General features: G+C 34.6%; 1 protein-coding gene across 2 annotated transcripts in view; it reads left to right on the top strand.

Annotated features, from left to right (window-relative positions):
• The window catches only part of LOC114330504 (RRP12-like protein), a 119,585-nt gene extending 106,454 nt beyond the window's left edge, over positions 1-13,131 (top strand). Inside the window, exon 17 of one of the 2 annotated variants that reach the window (XM_050643007.1) lies at positions 12,983-13,131. In XM_050643007.1, the coding sequence (XP_050498964.1) occupies positions 12,983-13,082 (100 nt within the window). In that variant the 3' untranslated portion in view covers positions 13,083-13,131. Of the gene's footprint in view, positions 1-10,726; positions 10,876-12,982 lie in introns of those variants that run through there. The other variant, XM_050643006.1, reaches the window with a different exon arrangement.
• The last annotated feature ends 11,085 nt before the right edge of the window (positions 13,132-24,216 follow it).

Genomic DNA, 24,216 nt, shown 5'->3' with positions numbered 1-24,216 from the left:
CAGATTCTTCAGCAGACCTGCCCCTTCCTGGTACTGCTATTTCTGATAGATGGTGAATTCACTCGCGAGGAGCTGTACTGTAAACACTTTTCTAAGAGAGTTTTAATGCGACTTTATTGATTGTCTTAAAATACGAGTAGGTAGTTACAAGACAAAAAACTAACAAGAAGGAAAAGATAATGAATAATTTAAACCTCACTGAATTAATTGATTTGCTGATTGATGATGATGATAAATTAATGGCCGACTGGTATAGTCATTGTCCCCTAAACGAATATATAATTGAATGGTGGGCTGCAACAATGTTGTAAGCGACAGAATTGGGATTATGCAGGAGATGAAAAAAACATATTGACAAGCTATTTATGAACATACGGATACCAACATTGCGGTACGAAAAACTCGGTGAAGGCAAAATGTTTTTAGCCAGATTGAAAGATGCTCGCATTGGTCTTTGGATATACAATAATATTGCATTAAAACCTCACTTTGACCCAATATGTCGCTTACAATTATTGGGACCGTGCAAGTTCGGCAAAGCGACCTCTATTTCTACGCTCTGTACTTTTATTCGCACTTTTAATTATATTGGCCAATTATATCAGTCCTGGTTGCTGGATAATTGTCAAGGCCATAGTCCAAAAAAATAATAAGAAGAAAAAATAAGATGCAGGTTATGTTATGCAAACGTAAACAATTGTATGTAGTAAATAAAATTAGTTATTAAAATGCAGTACTGCAAGCAAAATACAATTAATTAAATTTACCTTTATATAATAATTGCATATCATATCAATATTGTGGAGCAATATATAATTTTTCTGCTTCAATGACAGAAGTTATGAAATATACGTCAATTTGACAATTTCAATTGACAATATGAATTATTTAAGATAGTTGCAATATTTCTCCGCGACTCGCGCACGGTCGTTTCTCGTTTCCCTTCCAAGTACTTGCACACCGCGAATAGATCTGTAAATAGTAGGTATTTATAACATTGAAAAATAATCATAACATTCTTTACAAAAATAAAAAAATGTTAATTATCGCGGTGTGGACGGACCAGCAACAGATCATTAACTCTCTTTATGTCTTCATATTTTTGACAAAAACGAACTGACTGGCCTATCAGGACTAAATCAAATAAAGTATGACGATACACAAATCTACCATCAGTTAGAAACTATTGTAGAAAGGCACTTTCTCTTTATCGAAAATAGGACACCTTAGCTCCCTTTTCAAGCAAGTTTCTCTCACGCAGTCTTGATGCTAAGACCTCTGAAGCTTTTTTGGATAGCACTAAATCTTATACTAAATCATTCAACTCCTACTGATCAAATCGTATCTATCGGCGAAGGTTAGTGTCAGCCAATAGGAGAGCAATAGCGCTTTTTAGGATTCATGTTAGATTGCGGGGCAGGGATGTGAAGTAGTATGGGTACCGCCACAAACAAGTGTGGAGGGGAACGAACGGGCTGACGATCTGGCAAAAATCAGGCTCATCCATTCTGCCTGTGGGCCGAACCTGTGTTTGGGGTACTCTTTAGTACTGGTCGGGGTAATCTCAAGGAGCTTCTTCTGTGGAGGTTCCACGACTCTTGAGCCAGTTGCGGAGGTATGAAATAAGCTAGACTCCATATAGTGGGGCCATCCAAAAGTCTCACAGCCCAACTTCTTCTAGACCGTAGAAGATGTTCCCAGATGGTCAGTATGCTCACCAGCCACTGTAGACTCCGGCGGCACCTTCATCTGCTTGGATTGGCGGATGGCTCACGGTGCCGTCTATGTGATGAGGAGGAGGAAACTTCTTCACATGTTCCCTGAAAGTGTCCGGCATTGGCCTATCAGAGGTGACAGATCCTTATGCGGCCGAACTAGGTGAGACAGTTGCCCTTAAAGAGGTTTATGGCTTTCTGTGAGGCTATAAGGTTGCTGAACGATTAGACGTTCGGGGCGGCAGGAGCTCACATTTGCAACCCCTGCTGATTCTGACAGACATGGAAGACCGGTGCAGCCTGGGCACCAGAAACGACCTACGGACCTAGTCCGCATGATAGTTGTGATACAATGAACCCGCAGTAGGAGGTCTAAGTGTTCGAGGGACTCACAAGTGAGGCCTACCCCCTGAAGAAAACTTCATTACAGTTTTAGAACCAGCATGCCTAATGCCTGTGATGTTTTATAAGTACCAGAAGTACTTATAAAACAGCTCAAAAATCATAGTCAACAGAATTATTTTTGAAGTTATACTTCTTTACGGGCGTAATGACGGTGAAATTTTATATGGGAAAACCTAGCGACCGGGCGCATGCGCATTATAACTTTGTTCTGATTGGATGTTCAAATGACATGACAAAAATTATCCAATATGGCAGCTGTGGCACAGCTGTGGGACTGTGTTTGGTTATAATGTATGCTTGTTGCGTTTTAAAATTTGTAGGAAGAGAAACAACAAACAAAAAGTTAGTTAATGGTTATACTGCCTTTTTAAATAGTTTTCATATTATATTTTTGGACTTATTTACATAGAAGAGATGATTGTTGCATGCCAATGTGAAAGCTCATCAAACTGTGCCTAGTATGAGTGCCGCAGATCTCGCTTATTCAAAGCTAAAGAATCTTTCACTGGTAAGTGTTTTATAAATAGTTGATCAAATTTTGTTATGATATTTGAACATAGCCACTTTGCACGACGCAAGTGATTGCGAAATTTATTAGTCGTTATACGGGCTCCGATACCTACCTTGAACCTACCAAAATACAGAAGTAGTATGTAATACTTTTTTTACATAATTTGATTACCATCAAAATTTCTATCAATATTCACCTAATATATTGTCTTCTTACCCTATGTTTTGTTGTATTTTTTCAATTCTAACTCATTTCAATTCAAAATCAAAATAATTTGATTTACATAAGTTAAAAATGTCAAAAGGTTAATCTGTTTAGTTAGAAGATCTTCGCACATAATGACAAGCTGTCTCTGTGGCGCAGTTTTAATGCGAGTGAATCCCAATACAACGCAAATACCAGCCGCGTGGTAAGTTGGTTCGAATCCCAATAGAAACTTTTATTTTTTTTATACATTTTATGATTGTAAGTATATTTATTATATAATTTTATTTTCAGAAAATACGTATTTAGTTAAAAATTTTTCCGACAATTAATGTTCAGAAATCATTTGTGGCATTTTTAATGTGTTTGTGTGTGTTTTATTTTTTTATTATTTTAATTTTTGGCACTGTTTTAATAAAAATGTTTGAGAAGTATTAAGTATAAATTAATTTAATATTTAAATAAAATATAAATAAAAAGTATATTAATTTCGTTTATAATCATATAATAGAAGTATAACTTCTTACGTGCGTACAAAGTACACACACATTCTTTTTTTCAAATTGTTCCTCATTTGTTATTCAAATCTATATAATATTTTTTTTTTTGGTTTATTGGCTTTGGGAAGAACCCGTTTTGCCACGAAAATTTATAACATTTAAAAGTCTATACATATAACTGAACACAATTTGGTACAAATACAATTTTTACAAATCTGAACATATAAATACAGTAACTGAATACAATTATTTGGTACAAATACAGTTTTTACAAATCTATACATATATATTTAATACCTAACTGAATACAATTTGGATTGGTTGATACAGACCTAAAAGTTGAGGAAATTATAAGCGTCTCCTCGTACGACCCAAAAAGTTACAAAAAATAGCTCTTACTTCGGGATTATGGATGCACTCCAGCATAATGGAAAGATAATTTTGAGGAAACGGGATTTTTAGTTTAGTTAGTTCCGTAATAAGGTAAGAGGTGGCATTAGAATTATGACTGCATTGAAAAATCCAGTGATTAAAGTCGTCAAAACTGTCACTGCAGTCACAGAGGGGGGATGTGGCCAATTTCATCTTATAAAGCTTGGAGTTGACTGCTCCGTGTCCAAAGAGGCACCTAATGTATTTGGTGTTAATTTTTCTATTGGGATGGCTTCTTTTAGCAAGCTTTGTAGAAGGAAGTGTTGGAAAAAGCGTGCAGTACTGAAATGCATTGTTAGATCTAATTGTTGTCCATTTGTCTGCCCATTTAGTTCTTAAGTTTTGCTTACATATAGATAATGCGTCTTGTAGCGTTAATTCGGGGGCTTGTTTGCCATCAGTGATAGCTCTTTTTGCCAGTTTGTCAGCTGTTTCGTTTCCCGTTATGGAGGAATGCCCTTTGGCCCATATGAAGAATGTATTTATCTGTTTATAATCTAAGGCTCTTAAGGTTGTCAAAATTTCCACGATTATTGAGTTATTGTATATGGAGGTAACCGGGTACACCAGAGCTGATAAAACAGATTTCGAATCCGATATTATAGCCAAGTTTGACAAGGGTAGCAGTGATTGTTTGCCCAATCCAAAGCCTTAAATATAGCAAGTGCCTCTGCTGTAAAGATTGTAGAGTTTTTGTTTAGTTTAAACAACAAACTTTCGTTTGTGTTTTCCCTGTACACTGCACATCCTGTTCCAGTAGGGGATTTGGATCCGTCTGTAAAAAATTTATGTACATTACCTAATTTCTCTAATTCTATTTGCATAGATATGTTATTAATTGCGGGTTATCATTATATTGTGGAAAAATAATATTTGGTTGTGTAAGACATATATCGAATTCAGCCGTGAAGAACGGCAAACCAGAATCATCACGTAGTTCGATGTTTGAGACTGTTGCAAATGCATCAGCTAGAGGGGGACAGTTTCTGTTGTGCCAGTATTTATTAGTGTAGCTATATGCAGTTAAGATGCCTAAATTTTTAATAAGGTCATTGTGTGTAAATCGTTTTTGTTTAACGACGAATTTTTCAGCTAGTAACTGTCGTCGAAGTTGCATGGGGGGTTCGCCACACTCTGCAAGGAGAGCAGCTGTGGGAGTGGATTTAAATGCACCAAGAACAATGCGTAGAACCTTGAACTGTACCCTATCTATTTGTGAAAGTCTGGAATTAGTGGCTGATCCATACAAGAAACAACCATAATCTAGGATAGATCGAGTGTACGCTCGGTAGAAAATCAAGTTAATGTTAGGGTCAGCGCCCCAATGATATCTGTTAATTGCTCTTAGGATATTAAGACTTTTTTCACTTTTCTTAATGCATCTTGATATGTGATCGGACCAGGTCAGTTTGCAATAAAATGTGATACCCAAATATGTGTATGTTTTGCAAACAGGTATAGTGTGATTTTGAATTGTAAGGCTATTAAGTTCTGGCAATTGGAGTCTGGTAAAAAATACAATAGCAGATTTATGAGGTGATATTTCAAATCCCTGTTTAGGAAAGTATTTAAAGCAGCAATGCACTATATACTTAAGATTACTAACACATTGAGAGTAGTTTTTATGAGTAGTGTATATAGAAAAATCGTCAGCATATTGTAAAATTCTTGCGTTCATACCAAGGTTGTGAACATCGAGGGTATAGATATTAAATAGAAGCGGGCTCAACACCGACCCCTGTGGCAGACCCGAGTTAACCTCTCTAGGACCTAGAGTATTTGTATTGCATTTTATAATCGTCTGAGGAACATATTAATAAGAACAAATGCAAATTGTGGTGGTATATGGATATATGTCAACTTTTCATATAAACAATCCAACAGCACGCTTTCATAAGCACTAGAGATATCTAAAAATAAGGCAGCTGAATAATGGTTTTCTGAAAAAGCCAACTGAATTTCCGTTGCAAGATTGGCTGCACAGTCGAGAATACCTTTACCTCGCCGAAAACCAAACTGGGATTGGGGGAGGATGTTATTATTTTCTAACCACCATTCTAATCTGAGTTTGATAATTCTTTCCAAAGTTTTTAATACACAAGACATTAGAGAAATGGGTCGCAGAGCTTTGTTGTCACTGACCTTAGGAATAGGAATAATTAGACACTGTTTTAGTGAGGGGTAATCCGTATCTCCTGAAAGTATATTGTTATATATTTTGCAAAGAAAGTGTTTCGCCGAGTCAGGGAGCTTTTTAATCATCATATAATTGATGCCATCTAAGCCTGGAGCAGTAAGTTTTGACAATTTGATATTAAGTTTTAACTCTCTTAGTGTAACTGGGGCTAGAAGAGAATGATCATGATTATTGGTGGATGTGTAGTGAATGTAAGGACTAACAAAACTTGGAGCTAATTTATGAAAAAGTATTTCCGCCTCATCTTCTTCACATGGTTGGATATCATTTTTCTTCTTTTGAAATCTATTAATCCGGCGCCAAATTTCCGAGGGATTTGAATTCCTATTGAGTTGAGTACAATAGTCTGCCCAAGCCTGTTTGGCTTTCAATTTGAAGGTTCTTTTGCAGAGCGCATCTATTTTTTTTACATTGATATAATTTGAAGTTATCATATTGCACTTGTACGTTTTGTAAGCTTCCTTCCTTTGGGTAACTAACTGTTGACATTCCTCATCCCACTAAGGGGGATGAGGAGCCTTTTTAGGAGAGAAGGGGTAAGTTTTTTTAAGAGCTGAATCCGCCGAGGATGTCATTGAATTGGTGATAAAGTTAATCATTTCGTTAGTATGTTGAAAAGCGGAATCTCGGAGAAATCTTTATCAATTTTTGTTTGAAACAATGCCCAATCAGCTTCTCGAATAGACCATTTATGAATGGGGGTAATATTAATATTATCAATTCTGAGTTGTTGTAACACAAATGTGATAGCATAATGGTCAGAGCCATACATATCTGCTTTAACAGACCAAGAGAATTGTGAGCTAAAGTTGGACGAAATGAGGGTAAGATCAACACATGATGGAGGAGAGCCAGGGGCAGATACTCTGGTAGGAGATCCGTCATTTGCAATGATAAAGTTGTCGAAGTATTCTAAAGCTTCCATGAGTATATTACCGCTATGATCATTGTTTATAGAGCCCCAGGCTCCATGATGGGCGTTAAAGTCGCCACCAATAATAAAATTATGCGGAATTTGTTGAAAAAGAGAAACATAGTAGTTCGCTGTGACTGCAATGCTACCTGGACGATAAATACTAACCACAGATATTTTGGTGCCATTGACATCAATATCAATGCCACAAACTTCAATATTTTTATTAAATGTTTGGTTGAATACTATATTATGGTATTTAATATTATTAGAGATAATTATGCTAACACCTCCACCTCGTTTATTACGGCTATCTTTTCTAACAATATTAAATCCCTGTAAGGACATTTCATACTTAGGTTTGTACCAAGTTTCCGAAATAAGAGCTATATCAAAGTGTTCTTCTGTAAAAAGTTGCGTAATAGAGTTTTTATTAGAGTACGCTAATGTAGCGTTCCACTGGACAATTTTTAAACCGGCCATATCAGGTAAAGAAATGTTTAATCACGCTGTTAATTATATTTTCTACATCTTGTATAGAGGGAACTGAACTATTAATCGCAGGGTTTCGAGCAGGAATGTCTGAAAAGAAATTATTGATTGAATCCTTCAAAGTAGTAGCGAATTCATTTTTAAGATGTTCATCGTTATTTTTAGATACATTTTTATTATAGTTTCCGAACTGGAATACGGGGCTAGCACAAAAGCTAAATTCGCTTGGAGCAGTAATAAGCGTAGGAGACGATGGGTGTATTTTTCGTTTTTTTCTTGTAGAAGCTGCAGTATTTGAAATATTTGCAATGGAAGGCAAATGTTTTGATGAGCTTTGAGCAATATTGGAATAGGTATTTGGCCTGGAAACTAATGAAGGGAATTCAGTAGTGGATGACAGTAACGGAGCAAATCTGTTTTTTTTAACAATACTAGTGTAGGCAGGATTGTCAATAACTTTTTCGGCCTCTTTGAAAGAAATATTAAGGTGTGCCATTGCTTCCTTAGTTCGTTTTTGTTTTTTATACTCTGAACAATCTCGATTTGTCGAGTTGTGTGAATTAGAGTTACAAAAAATGCAGAAGTTATCACATTGAGTGCATTCGTTATCATTTTCTTTGCCGCAGTTTTTTTCCTTTACATTGAGATGCAGAGTGACCGTAACGAAGACAATTGTAACACTGCATAACAGGATGAACGTACGTGTCTACAGGACATCTCACTTTATTTATATAAATAAATTGGGGAATTTTGTTCCCTGCAAATGTGACAATTATCATTTGACGGGGGATTTTTTCAATCACTCCGTCTTTTATTACTTTTCGAAACATTCTTTGCACCTTACGAACAGAACACTCTGATTTTGTAACTTTAGTAAGATCATTTTCAGTCAGATATGTATCGACCGATCTCACAATACCTTTTTTTTCAGTTAAATGTGAGGGGATATAAGCTATCAGTTTATTGTCTTTGAATACCGAATTTTCCACTAATTTGTTCGCAACTAACCCTGAATTAACTTCAATTTTAAGTCTATTACGACCCACGCTACTAATTTCTAAGATCGATTTTTCGTATTCCGAAAGTTCTAACAGTTTTTCACCAAGTCTCATTGGATGCAATCTTCCCACATTCAAAACTTCGTGTTCCACAAAAATTAAGTACGGACCTGTATCTCTTGACGTAAATCGATTATTAATGGAAATATCGCGTTTGAAAGACTGGTTTGGCTGGTCTAAATTACTTGCTGTTGTTGTTAATGAGCTTTTATTGTTATCATTATCTGCTGGAAAAACTTGATTTTTGTCCCCTGTTGCAATATTATTCTTATCGGCTTCTGTAAATCCGCGAAAACCATCTTGATTAATATTTACATTTGAATCGTCGAGTTCCATGCCATCCAGAACCCTGATATCCTCGATTCTTATATTTGAAGATCGCGGCGGCTTCCCGCCGCCAGGTGAAGTTCCCGACATCCGTCCCAGACAGAAGTCGGATTTTTAAGTATAATTTCCCAGGATAAATTAAGTAATGAATCGACTTACTTGTAGAAATCCAAAAAACTTAACCAAATAAATGAGTAAAAGGTAAACAAACTGTGTATTTTTTGCGGCAATTAGTGAATCGACTTTTAAATCAAACACGTCTAATCACTAAGAGACTTGATAGACAACTGGTCTATATAATAAATTTATTAATTTTGTTTCTTGTATATCATCGGCTTAAAATGTTAATCCGCTAACTCAATTTACTCAAACTATACAAAAGACAAAAAAAAGAGATTAAAAATTAGTAAATTGATTTTGATAACAATTTTAATAAATGTGATATTATAGTAGGTATGTTCCTTTATCGACGGTATTCACTCCGTGCGTGACCATGGTGGGGATACACGAAACTATGCCAGCGTCCGTAGCGGAGAAATATGACAATATGTATTTTGCTTACCTTATTTATTGCCGTTTTTAATTTTATTATTTATATTTATATTTTCATACTAACTTTCTTTTCTTCCCCGATATGGTGGTATATTCCTATCGTCATCTATTTCCATTTTTTTGTTACACACACATACACAAAATTAATAATTCAATAGACCGAGCTAATGTTAAAATCTGGTACTAATAATTCACACTGCTTAATTGTTTTCGATGTACACTTAATTAATGTTAACACCGACAACTAAACTATAACGAAAAAGTGAAGAAAGCCCCTTAAAGGGGTGATACACACGCGAGTAAGTACGCGAACTTATGGCTCGCGACCTTTTTCGCGCGTGTATCACCGCAAGTACGCGTACTTTAAGTCCGCCGAGTAAGTACGCCGTCGATCCAACAAGTTTGAAATCTTACTCGTAACCCGTACGTGTATCACTGCCACGAGCCTCGAGCCATCATGTTATTGCGTTGAAAGTTATACTTATATTTTCACTAATTAAGCAAATTGCCTAGAAATAATTCAATCGTTTATTGTTGAAAGGAGACAAGTTACATTTTATAAGTTTTGAGAAAACCGTAAAAACACTATTTTAAGCTATACTAAATTATTTTGATTATTTGTTTTTGAGTAAACCTAATTATTTATAGGCTGTTTTATCCTTCTGATGAAAATAATACCATCTTATCTATGATATTTTGTTTGTTTATGCCTACCTTGTATTAAATTAAAATAGATCAAAAACAAGTGCTATACTTCACATCATGATTTTGACAGCTTACCACACTTACAAAAAAATCAAATAATTATTCTTCTATTTAACAAAACCTGATAAAAAAAATAAACAAACTCTACTAAAAAACATAAGATTTCAGCAAAATTAGGTACACAGAAAATAAAAAATTTAACCACGAGGACAGTTTCTAAATTTTTTGCTACCGACGGCGACCGCGATCTTTAAAACCGCGTACTTTAAGTCTGCCGTGTATCACCGACGGCGAGCCGAGTAAGTCCGCGATCTTTAAACCCGCGTACTTAAAGATTGCGTGTGTATCACGCGCTTTAAATTCATATTTTCTTCAGAGAACTTCCAAATATCCGCATTTTAATTTGACGTTTATTTGACACTCGAACTTATTGTTTGTATAACAAATTTTATCAAAAATTGTAAATAAATTTTACATATTAACGTCAAATATGTCATATATGTGTATCATATGTTTAACGTCAAGTTGTGGTCGCCAAAAATGTCAGGCGACTACGCTAGGTGTCGCGTCAGTCATGCACAGAGCGAATACCCACACCCAGGTTATACGCAGTAAACAAATAGTTGTTTAAACTCCCAAAAGTGGTTACTTGATTAACACTCGCCTAGAATATGCCAATTCTCAACAAAAAGATTAACTATATTCTTATTTTCAGGAAAAAGAACAAGGCTGCTGGTCAATTTAAGCATATCGTCAAAGCAGCAAAAGCAGGAGCTTTAAAAGGTGCCAAGGCAAAAAGGAATAAAAACAAATAATTTATTAGGTGTTAAACAATTATAGAAATAAAACTAATGTTATTCGTTTTGTAATGACTTTTATTTATAAAAAGACAACGGTTAATCTGTTATAATATAGTCTTGCCTAAATCATAAATAAAAATATACAAATCACTATTAGGCGAGGCAATAAAACAGTAAAAAGCCCAAAAGCTACCAAATTTTTGCAGTTGATTGCATCTCAATGAAACTTTTTGCATTCGATCCGTAAGAGTCCTAGGAAACTTTGTGAACAAAAATGATGACGAATTATTGAGTTATTATTGATGACTGATATCATTGAAAATGATCCACAATATGATGAAGATCATTTGATAACAGGACGGTGTTCCTCCGCATTATTTTTACTTGTCAATATTTAGACCAAAAGTTTCCACGGCAGTGAATCGGCAATTAGTGAATCGACTTTTAAATCAAACACGTCTAATCACTAAGAGACTTGATAGACAACTGGTCTATATAATAAATTTATTAATTTTGTTTCTTGTATATCATCGGCTTAAAATGTTAATCCGCTAACTCAATTTACTCAAACTATACAAAAGACAAAAAAAAGAGATTAAAAATTAGTAAATTGATTTTGATAACAATTTTAATAAATGTGATATTATAGTAGGTATGTTCCTTTATCGACGGTATTCACTCCGTGCGTGACCATGGTGGGGATACACGAAACTATGCCAGCGTCCGTAGCGGAGAAATATGACAATATGTATTTTGCTTACCTTATTTATTGCCGTTTTTAATTTTATTATTTATATTTATATTTTCATACTGACTTTCTTTTCTTCCCCGATATGGTGGTATATTCCTATCGTCATCTATTTCCATTTTTTTGTTACACACACATACACAAAATTAATAATTCAATAGACCGAGCTAATGTTAAAATCTGGTACTAATAATTCACACTGCTTAATTGTTTTCGATGTACACTTAATTAATGTTAACACCGACAACTAAACTATAACGAAAAAGTGAAGAAAACCCCTTAAAGGGGTGATACACACGCGAGTAAGTACGCGAACTTATGGCTCGCGACCTTTTTCGCGCGTGTATCACCGCAAGTACGCGTACTTTAAGTCCGCCGAGTAAGTACGCCGTCGATCCAACAAGTTTGAAATCTTACTCGTAACCCGTACGTGTATCACTGCCACGAGCCTCGAGCCATCATGTTATTGCGTTTAAAGTTATACTTATATTTTCACTAATTAAGCAAATTGCCTAGAAATAATTCAATCGTTTATTGTTGAAAGGAGACAAGTTACATTTTATAAGTTTTGAGAAAACCGTAAAAACACTATTTTAAGCTATACTAAATTATTTTGATTATTTGTTTTTGAGTAAACCTAATTATTTATAGGCTGTTTTATCCTTCTGATGAAAATAATACCATCTTATCTATGATATTTTGTTTGTTTATGCCTACCTTGTATTAAATTAAAATAGATCAAAAACAAGTGCTATACTTCACATCATGATTTTGACAGCTTACCACACTTACAAAAAAATCAAATAATTATTCTTCTATTTAACAAAACCTGATAAAAAAAATAAACAAACTCTACTAAAAAACATAAGATTTCAGCAAAATTAGGTACACAGAAAATAAAAAATTTAACCACGAGGACAGTTTCTAAATTTTTTGCTACCGACGGCGACCGCGATCTTTAAAACCGCGTACTTTAAGTCTGCCGTGTATCACCGACGGCGAGCCGAGTAAGTCCGCGATCTTTAAACCCGCGTACTTAAAGATTGCGTGTGTATCACGCGCTTTAAATTCATATTTTCTTCAGAGAACTTCCAAATATCCGCATTTTAATTTGACGTTTATTTGACACTCGAACTTATTGTTTGTATAACAAATTTTATCAAAAATTGTAAATAAATTTTACATATTAACGTCAAATATGTCATATATGTGTATCATATGTTTAACGTCAAGTTGTGGTCGCCAAAAATGTCAGGCGACTACGCTAGGTGTCGCGTCAGTCATGCACAGAGCGAATACCCACACCCAGGTTATACGCAGTAAACAAATAGTTGTTTAAACTCCCAAAAGTGGTTACTTGATTAACACTCGCCTAGAATATGCCAATTCTCAACAAAAAGATTAACTATATTCTTATTTTCAGGAAAAAGAACAAGGCTGCTGGTCAATTTAAGCATATCGTCAAAGCAGCAAAAGCAGGAGCTTTAAAAGGTGCCAAGGCAAAAAGGAATAAAAACAAATAATTTATTAGGTGTTAAACAATTATAGAAATAAAACTAATGTTATTCGTTTTGTAATGACTTTTATTTATAAAAAGACAACGGTTAATCTGTTATAATATAGTCTTGCCTAAATCATAAATAAAAATATACAAATCACTATTAGGCAAGGCAATAAAACAGTAAAAAGCCCAAAAGCTACCAAATTTTTGCAGTTGATTGCATCTCAATGAAACTTTTTGCATTCGATCCGTAAGAGTCCTAGGAAACTTTGTGAACAAAAATGATGACGAATTATTGAGTTATTATTGAATTATTGAGCAAGGAAAATGCATTTCGAAGTGATAAAAAATTATAAATTTATAATTTTTTTCGCAAATAAATGACGGAAATGAGTTCAATTTTGCTGCTCGGGGTTTTCATGACGGCGATGATCTCCGCGGCACCTGGGTCCTCGTCTCCTGAAGTTTTATGAAAATTAAATACAAAATCAATGCAAACTGATTACTCGGGGTTTTTGATGTCGCTGATTACGAATATCATGATGGCAATAGTCTCCGAGGCACCTTGTGCCCAAAATGAGCCTCATCTGGAGCTCTATGCGATACAAGATTAATGCGAACCCGTTACACGGGAATTTTTGGAGTCGCTGAACACTAATATCATGTCGGAGATGATCTCTGAGTTACCTGATAAGCAGGACTAACTGATTTTGTATCGAATTTCCATAAAACTACTGTAGATGCGTCACCTACTGGGCATCTGTCTTGGAAACCAGTGACGACATAATATTCGTATTCAGCAATCCCAAAAACCTCCGAGTAATGACTTTGTACTGATATTATATGGAATTTCTACAGAACTCCAGGAGACGAGGGATGTCTTAATCACCAAGTGCATCGAAGACCATCGCCGTCATGATATTCGTGATCAGCGACTCCCAAAAACCCCCTGAATAACGATTTTGCACACTGATTTTGTATCAAATTTCCATGAAAATCCAGACGAGGTGCATTATGGGTACCAGGTACCTAGGACACCATCGCCGTTATGATATCCATGTGCAGTGAGCCCAAAACTCACTAGTAATAATATTGAATTCATGTCGTTCAATTATTTCTCAGTTACAAATTTATCACTTTTTACCACTTCAAAATGCCTTTTCCTTGTCCAATAATGCAATTTTCATTTCGTCATGACCATTTTTGTTCACAAAGTTTCCTAAGGCTTTTACAAATCGAATGGAAATAGTTTCATTAAGATTCAAGCAACTGCAAAAATTTGGTAAGTTTATTATTGCTTCCTTTCCTCGCCTATATCAATTGTGAGCTTCAAGAAAGTAGCGTACCGTCGTGAAAATCATAATGCAAATATCAGATGATTACTTTTGAATGCTTCATAAACCAGGCACATGTTACTTTCTTACTATTCGATGCATTCTTTAAAATGAATATAGCTGTTTTCTATACTTACTATTACTTAGTGTACACATTCGCCACGTTTTAATACTGATTAATCAAAAAGACCGTATATATGCAGGGTGGCCGGAAGAAAACGAAACATGAATTATCAGAAACTACACTTTTTGAAAAACCTGGTGACATGTCAATTTTTGTTTAAAGCGGGACACATTTTCCGGTATTTTCGATGATTTTACTTTCACCTCTAAGCCAGGGTAAGAGTCACTCTAAGAATGTAGGTCAAATAAAATATCGTTTTAAAGCCCGTGCAATACCTGTACAATGATCATTAAATAATATATACAATATAATTTAAATTTTTACAATAGTCTTTAAATTTTTAATTATTTGAAGACTTTAAATTGTATTTATCTGCTGAATTAGTTGATTTAGTACGCCAATGGATACTATTTTAATTTTTTCTTCGCCCCGCTTTTGTTTTTTTTTGTCACACTAAGTAAATTATATGATAATACCCATAAAGAACATGAAATTAAAAGATTTTCTTGTGAATATCCGTTGTAAGCATTAATGTGTAGTCTTTGAAAATTTATTACCATGGTTTATTCCATTCCGGAAAGAGCAGATAGCGTTTCATTGTATAAATACGACAGTCGGAAGTATGTTTTGAAGTTAAAAAACTTTCAGCATGCTGGGCATGTAGGTAATCAAAAACGAGAAACTGCTGTGCCTGTAGTTATTGAACCTAGTGAATCTGCCGTATTACGACATGTTCACCTAGATTCTATGTTCAGTACAAAGCAAGTCATTTTGAAGAAGAACAAATCCGATCCATATCAAAGTCTTAGTTCAGGAACTTAATGAGGATGTTTATAACCGCCGCGTCGTTGACAGTTTTGTGAAATAATCAGTGAGCGAGCAGTGACCGATTCACAGTTTCGCTTTAATATTTTTTTTATCCGAAGAATGCATTTTTATTTTCATAATGTGTCATCACAATTATTGCCGTTATTGGTCTAATTAAAACCTCAGAATTTTTCCCGAGGTGCATCCACTGGTGGGACCATTTTTTAACTGGCGATATGTCTTTACAATTACTGGAAGACATGATTAATTCTGTCTTGACTGATATCATTGAAAATGATCCACAATATGATGAAGATCATTGATAACAGGACGGTGTTCCTCCGCATTATTTTTACTTGTCAATATTTAGACCAAAAGTTTCCACGGCAGTGAAGTGGGAGGAGAGATAGCATCGAATGGCCTTCTCGGTCACCAGATTTGTCTCTGCGGGACTTTTTTTGTGGAGACACCTAAAAGTAAGTCTATAGAACATCACTGTATCTTTAGAAGATTTATGTCAACGAATGCCTACAAATCAAATATACAGGGAATTACAAGGGCTTTTAAATGATACCTTATCTGACCCCCCATTGCCATTAAAAAATGTTGGGGTGCTTCTTGCACTGTCTTAAGGGTAAAAGTCAAATAATCGAAAATACCGAAAAATGTGTTCTCCGTTAATCAAAAATTGACCTGTAGCTGGGTTTTTCAAAATTGTAGTTCCTGATAAATGCCTGTTTCGTTTTCCTCCAGCTAACCTCTATATTAGTTGGAATGAGAGTGTTCAGAACATTAACAAAGTTTCTTTGAAGGCAAATGTGCCAATCCAAGTAGCGCAATAGATTCGGATATAATAAAAAGAAAAAAAAGCGTGCGGGAAGAATGTGTGTATAATACATATAAGTCATATCAGCAAATAGGTACATAATAAACATAGTTTCAAAAGTTATGCTCATTTTCATAATTGATTTTTTCGTGAACTGATTAACGGATTCCACTAATCGTTTTTATTTTAGATTTTTCTTTGGTATTTACACAGTTGTGCAAAGGTTTACTCAAACTTATTTTTTGAACTTATACCGGGTGAAAGAAAACATTAACAATTCTGGCCCACAACTTAAGAGTTATTGGTCGACCACGTGAGCGGTATGCACAGCGCAACATAAGAGAGAAGAAATTGTTTAATGGAGGGTCTGTGATGTTTTGTGGTGGAATTTCCTTGAGAGTAAATACAGATTTGGTGTCTACGTGGATGCTCTTTAAATAGCGAGAGGTACATTGCACAGATTTTCTTTCTTTAACACTTTGTTCCTTTCTCTTTTTCTTCTTTTTGTATAGACATGACTGTGTCTGTTTTTTCAATGTGCCTCTAGTAAGTTGTCGTTCCATCGTTTTCGTGGTCTTCCCACTGATCGTCTTCCTATTTGGGAACCGTCTCTCGCTGTCCTGACTACCCTATTTGTTATCATTAGGCTTATGTGGCCATTCCATCCTATTCTGTTTCTTACCGAGTTATTAATGTTATCCACCTTGCATCTCCGTCGTATATCTGTACTTCTAGCTCTGTCCCATAGAGTCTTACCATCGATTTTTCGAAGGGTTTTCATATCCGCTGTTTCGAGCCATCTTTTTGCCCTCTCTGTGTCGGGTCGTGTTTCTGCTGCGTATGTCATTATTGGTCGGATGACTGTTTTGTAAATTCTGCCTTTCATTTCTTTTCCGATATTTTTATTTCTCTATATTGTGTCATTCAGGCAACCTGCGGCTCTGTTTGCTCTATTCACTTGATCTTCCACTTCGGTTTCGAGCCTTCCGTAGCTAGATAGTGTGATGCCTAGGTATTTAAACTCCATCACTTGTTCTATTATCTGACCTTCCAGCTCTAATTTATATCTTATTGGATCTGCTGTTATAACCATGCATTCTGTCTTTTTTGAGGAAATTAACATGTTAAATTTTCTGGTGATTATGTTGAATTGGTGCAACATACGTTGTAAATCATCTTCACTTTGAGAGATTAGTATTGCATCGTCCGCATAGCAGATTATTTTAAGTTGTTTTTCTCCCATTTGGTATCCTTTTTTAGTTCTTACTTTTTTATTATTTCGTCCATGATCAGGTTGAACAATAAAGGACTCAAGGAATCCCCTTGTCTTATCCCATTGCCGGCTTCAATTGGGTCAGTTAGTTCATCTTCCACTTTTACTTTTATTGTGTTGTTCTGGTAGATATTTTCTATCGTTTACCTCTCTCGAGTATAACAAGTGGATAACGTCCTTTAATGTGACCCTATCAAATGCTTTCTTAAGGCCCACGAAACATAAATATGCCGGTTTGTTGTATTCCAACGATTTCTCTTGAACTTGCCTCATTATAAATATAGCGTCAGTGCATGACCTTCCCGACCTAAAACCTTGTTGTTCTTCTGCTAATGTTATAATTTCATTCAATTTGTTTGTTATCACTTTTGTTGTTAATTTTAATGTTGTGTTTGATAAGTTAATTCTCCGGGTCTGATTTGTCTCCTTTTTTGAAGAGAGGCATTCGGATGCTTGATCTCCATTCTTGTGGTATTCTGTTTTGTTCTATTATTTTTTTTTGGATTAGTTTTAATAGTTGTTTAGTTAGATCTTGTCCTCCGTACTTTAGGAGTTCGTTCGATATTCTGTCCTCTCCTGGAGATTTTCTATTTTTTAATTTTCTTAATGCTTCCTTTACCTCTCCCTCCTCGATGTTTATTTCTTCATTTGTCGTAACTTCAGGTGTTGGTGGTTCATTATCGTCGCCTTTAGCAAATATAGATCGGAAGTAGTCTGTCCATGTTTCCTTCTGAATGTGTTTCGCTTTTATTAATTCGTTCATCTCCTTTCTTTGCCCTCTGATCATTCTCCATACTTCTTTTTGTGTTCCGTAGAAGTCGTGTTCCATCTGCTTTGAGAAACTCTGTCAGTGCTTCCTTTTTATTTGCCTCACTAAAGTATTCGTTTCGTTTCTGATTCGTTTGTAGTGGTTGTATGCCTGTTGTGTTTGTTTTGTTCTGTATTGTTAAAAGGCTTTCTTCTTTTCTTCGCATTTTATCTTAACTTCCTCTCTAAACCACGGGGTTTTCTTCTTTAATATGTGAGTATTCGTTACTTTTCTCTCTCCAAGTGATTCTGTTGCAGCGTCGATTATGTTATCTTTGAGTTTTTGCCAGCTTTCATCGATGTTATCGTTTTCTAATATTCCATTCTCAGCAATCTTCTCTGATATTCTTTTCCTGTGTAAGTATTCCGTGGATTCCGTATGTAGTCCTTCGACTTTGATTTTTGTTTGTGTTGGTGCTGTTCTCTTAGGTGTGAAATATTTCATGATTCCTATTTTACATAATACTAGGCTATGGTCGCTACCTACATCTGCTGAGTTGAGGCATCTTACGTCGATTATTTTTGATGGATGTATATATCTGTTGGTTACAACATAATCTATCATAGATCTTTGTCCACGGGTGTTATTGAATGTATATTTGTGTTGGTCTTTGTGGTTAAAAAATGTGTTGTTTATTCTAAGTTCGTTATTTGTGCAGAAGTTTATCATCAGTTCTCCATTTTCGCTCTTAACATTTTCATTGTGTTTTTGGTTAATTCTGGGTATTACTTGGTTACCTATTCGAGCGTTAAAATCCCCTAGTATTATCATCTTCCCTCTAACTTGATCTACTACTTGTTGTAATTCGTCATAAAAGATTTCCCTCATTGTTCCTTTCGCACTATATTATAGGAAATATTTTCATCTTAGTGTATGATAAGACATGGCTTCCTCACGTATCGCATGTTGTCAGTTAAAACACATATTAAAGAGTAAAACCTTCTAGTTTCTTTCTTATTAAATACAGAGTGGGCCAAATAAAAGTATCCACCTCGATTTTTGGCAGTATTTATTAGATTTTAAGGAAATGCCGAAACAGGTCGATTTTTGATCTAAGGGGGACACATTTTTACGGTATATACATCTGTTATTTGTCAACCCCCTCCCTTCCACATCCCCCACCCCTTATTTTTAAATAGGGAATAGGGGTCGTGTGCTAGCTCATTTGAAAGTTTATTCAATTCTCTATTCAGTAATATTAACATTGACATAATTATTTGTACAGGGTGTCCAAGAAAAATTATTTTAAATTAAATTAATTGACACAAAAAGAAGAATGTATGTAATTTATTTAACTCAAAATACATTCTACTGCTGACAGAAAACAGAAAAAATATGTTTATTTGATAAATAAATATTGTTTGTTGCTCAAATTTCAATATTCAACCTACCAAGAGGCAGATGGGTGGCAGCTTGAATATTGAAATTAAGCAAAAAGCAATGTTTATTTATCAAAAAACATTTTTTTTTGTTTTGTGACAGCAGCAGAATGTATTTTGAATTAAATAAATTACATACATTGTTCTTTTTGTGTCAATTAATTTAATTTAAAATAATTTTTCTTGGACACCCTGTACAAGTAATTATGCCATTGTTAATATTATTGAATAGAGAATTGAATAACCTTTCAAATGAGCCAGCACACGACCCCTATTCCCTATTTAAAAATAACGGGTAGGGGATGTGGAAGGGAGGGGGTTGACAAATGACAGATGTATGTACCGTAAAAATGTGTCCCCCTTAGATCAAAAATCGACATGTTTCGGCATTTTCTTAAAATCTAATAAATACTGCCAAAAATCGAGGTGGATACTTTTATTTGGCCCACTCTGTATATCGGAGACACTAAAAAAACAAAATGGTCACAAAATATGAGACTACACCATAATTTCGATGCAGTGATGTGGGAGGGAGTTTCGATGTATACACCATTGTACCTTTTCCTGCTTACAGGGTGTCTCAAACTTTTGTTTCAGTTAAAACACAGACATGTTAAAGAATAAAACCGTGTATTTTATTTGTTTCTAAAGATATCAGGGACGTTCAAAAAACAAACTATTCACAGAACATAAGAATACAATTTCGATGTATACCCACACGTATACCCGGCCCTCCCTGCAGGGTGTTTCAAACGTAACATAAGAAAAACATTTCTTCCACCCGTTATAAGTAAAAAGGAGTTTGAGTAAACATTTGCCCAACTGTGTAAATACCAAAGAAAAAGCTAAAATAATAAAAAAAAAACATAGCGAAATCTGTTAATCCGTTCATGAAAAAATCAACTATGAAGATGAGCATAATTTTAGATCATGCATAACTTTTGAAACTATGTGTATTAAAAAGTTTTATCATATAAGAACATCTGCGGAATATTAAAAAAATTGGAAATGTTGACAACGAAAGGTGTTGTGGGAGATTTGCAACATTTTTCATCAGAAGATTGGTATTAATACAACCGATGGTAGAGAGGTAGAGAACATGAAAATGGAGAAGCGGATTTAACTAAAAAAATCAGTAACTCTTATATACGATAAAGTTTTTATTTATATCACATATCCGTAAAAATCAGCTTTTTGTGAAAAGTTAAGTAGAAAACATAAATGCACATACCTATTTTTTGTTAATTAGAATGTTAATCTACACTTTCGATAAATATATCAGCCGAATGAAGACTCCACAATTGCCAAATGATATAAAAATGTCACCAAATATTATAACTTCAATTCAAGAAAAGAATACCATCTAGTCAATCATAAATTTTATTACCTAAATTGTTTTTACAAAACTTTTCAGCAATTATTTTGAACATAATGAATTCTTGAACTCAGTTTAAATATATCATAAATTATTGCAGGTAGGTAGGATATATAATGGAGTTTTCTGCTGTTGACAAGATTTTTTTATTTCACTTTATTGTGTCTTAACTCTTAACTACAAGGTTATTGACACTGGGCCAATGTTCTTACTAAAGTCGGTTGGCGAAACTCAGACACAACTGGCTAGTGATTTTAGTAAGTAATTTTGCCAATTTGGTAAAATTGGCAAAAAAAAATTACTAAATAGTTAGTAATTTTACAAATTTTGGCAAAATTGGCCAAAAACAAAAAAAAATGCCTACTAAAATCACTAGCCAATTGTGTCTGAGTTTAGCGAACAGGCTATATAAATTTTACTTTTATTTTATTAAATTTTATTTTCAATAGATGTCGCTGTAGCCTCTATGCATATCATTTTTAAGAATAATTGCTATTATGCCAGACATATACTTTGATGAGCGCGCTAATAACCGGCAAATAGCGCAAAAGATGGAAAACATAATACATTGCGAAACAAAAAGAGATGAAACTAGTGGATATGGAAATGATCGCTATTATAAACGTATAAATTAATAGTAGGGGAGCAAAGTATGCTAAATGTGCAGTCACTCGAGCGTTATGGGGACTTATTGGGTTGTGAAGACTAGGCCCTAAAACCAAAAAAAGTTAAGTAAAGTTTTCCATTGTAGTGGGGACTTTCCATTTTTAATTTAATTTTCCACTTCCAACAATCGATTTTTCCGATTATAACGCCATCTAGCCATAATTCGAAAAATGTTTCGAATAAAAGTTACTTATTTTTATGTAAGGAATCCAAAACTGCAATAAAAAATGGGGGCTCCTATTTAAGATTTTAAAGTAACCCCACCCCACCTACGTTGGGGGTCGAGTTTGGTGCCATTCGATAGATTTTTCAAAAATATTGAATAAGTGTATTTTACAGTTTTTCGATCTGATGTTCATTTCGCGAAATATCGCGGGATAAGTATTTAAAATATTAAATTTACCCCCCACTCCTCTCCGTGGGAAGTCGTGTTTGATAGATTCGATAGATTTTTAAAAAATATTGAGCACATATTTTTTAGTTTTTCGACCTGTCATTCATTTCGCGAAATATTCGCTTTTTCTTGTGAAACTTTGGGACTGATCCATTTCCTTGCGCCCGGCTTAAATAGTCAGATTTTTGAATTATACACTCTTTTGCATGTACTTAACTTACCTTATCTTAATCTGACAATTTCGAGTTTTTTTAAGGATAGATTTTTTTTTTCTGGCCCTTTTTAACGAACTCCCTTGTGTTAAGAACCAATATATGGTAGAGGTACATCTGAAGGGTTCAGGTTTCTCCCCTTATGATAATCTGACGTGCTCGAGTAACTGCAAAAATCCCCGCTTGGGCTCCCCTACATTACATAATATCCCACCTTTAGACGTATCAGACGAGTACGACAAGGGTCATTGTGACAGTAGAATTTTATAAAATACTCCTGTCACAGACGTCACGACCACAAAGGTGGGAAACTATGTAATGTAATGTTAATGTATACGTTTATATCGATAATTTCCACCTCTACTAGTTTCACCTCTCTTTACTTCACAATGTATTATGTTTTCCATCTTATGCGTTATTCTGTCGGTTATTAGCGCGCTCCTCACTGTATTGTTTCATTCAGAGCTTACCGCAAGTTCGCTCTGAGAATTCCATAAGGATGAAATACGTATAAGTGTATGGTGGTGCTCTTTATAGGAATTAAAACTGTGTTTCGTATAAATATCAAATTACATTTTATTTTACAATAAAGAGAAAAATAAAAAAAAAAAACGTTAAATTTGGTAATACAAATTCGTTTCTCGAAGAAAATTTAGTACACTCTGAAGATGCTCTAATTGACTGATTATAACACTCGTAAGACACTTGTATAGGTAGTAGATATAGTTGGCTATTTAGATTTAGTAGTTTTTACAAGTTAATATATGTGTTGTTTGTCAATTTTTGTTTGTGCAGTCAAGTAACATCTTTGTTTTTTGTCATATATTTTTTGTTATTTCTAATTGAACACTGCACAAAATTAACTATAAGTATCTCATATGCACACATTAGAATTGAGGGAGATACTATTCTATAACACCTAGGCAACTATAAAACATATTGAAGACCTAATGAGTTTGAAATCTGTAATGACACAAAGGCTGTTTTGTCACTATTCCAACGACAAATTGTACACTGTATACTTCTTGTACTGATATGTAAGTACCAATAATTGTAATTATTAATACTTTATGTATCATATACTGACTACAACAGTTAACATCAGATCAGTACTGGTCTATTCGAACACCTTTGTGACACCTTCAGTGTTTTATTACCTATTGTTAAACCTAACACCTAAAACTTAACCTAGGGCAAACTGTTTTCTGACACAGCTTCATTTATTTTTTAGCTTTGTTTTCTGAGGGCCTGATGATGGCATACAAAATGTAAATGCCGAAACCGGTCGCCCACATACTGTAGTTAATAAAACCTTTTAAAGATTATGAGCATTAGACTCCTTATTTCGTAGTATTCCACAATGTGCTCATACCAGCAGCCAATTCATCACTTTATATTTTTGTGATGGAGAAGTTAACAGGATTTTGAATTTAAAATAAAATATAGGGTGTTTCATTTAAAAAAACATAAGTTTGGTCTGCCACTGTGTTATCGAACACCCTATAACATTCTAACTAATTTAGTAATGTGAAGCTCAAATGTGGCTAAAATTTTTGTTATTAACTTTTATTGCTATCTATTACTATAGCGGATCTATTGAGCTTTACCCCACTAATCAATCACCCTGTACTTTTCTTAGTATTTTCCTCTCGAATGTTCTGAGTTGGGCTTCATCTTTTTTCGTCATTACCCAGGTTTCACAACCATAGGTTACTACACGTCTAATCAATATTCTGTAGATATCCATTTTCGTTCCTTTGTCTAATAAGTTCGATGTCATCGATCTTTTATTAGCATAGTATGTACGATTCTCAGTGGCCTACGTGCATTAATTCCGCTACTTACGGAATTCTTCTGATTGATTTCTGTGCCCAGATATGTAAAGGCATCCACACGTTCAACAGCATAGTTGTCTATATTATTTTCAATATCAGGTGTTCTTTTGACGGTCATGTACT

This window comes from Diabrotica virgifera, chromosome 2 (assembly GCF_917563875.1).
Source record: "Diabrotica virgifera virgifera chromosome 2, PGI_DIABVI_V3a".
In the NCBI taxonomy this organism is placed as follows: domain Eukaryota; kingdom Metazoa; phylum Arthropoda; class Insecta; order Coleoptera; family Chrysomelidae; genus Diabrotica; species Diabrotica virgifera.
Note: the sequence above shows the minus strand (reverse complement) of the source record. Positions and strands in the feature narration are given on the sequence as shown.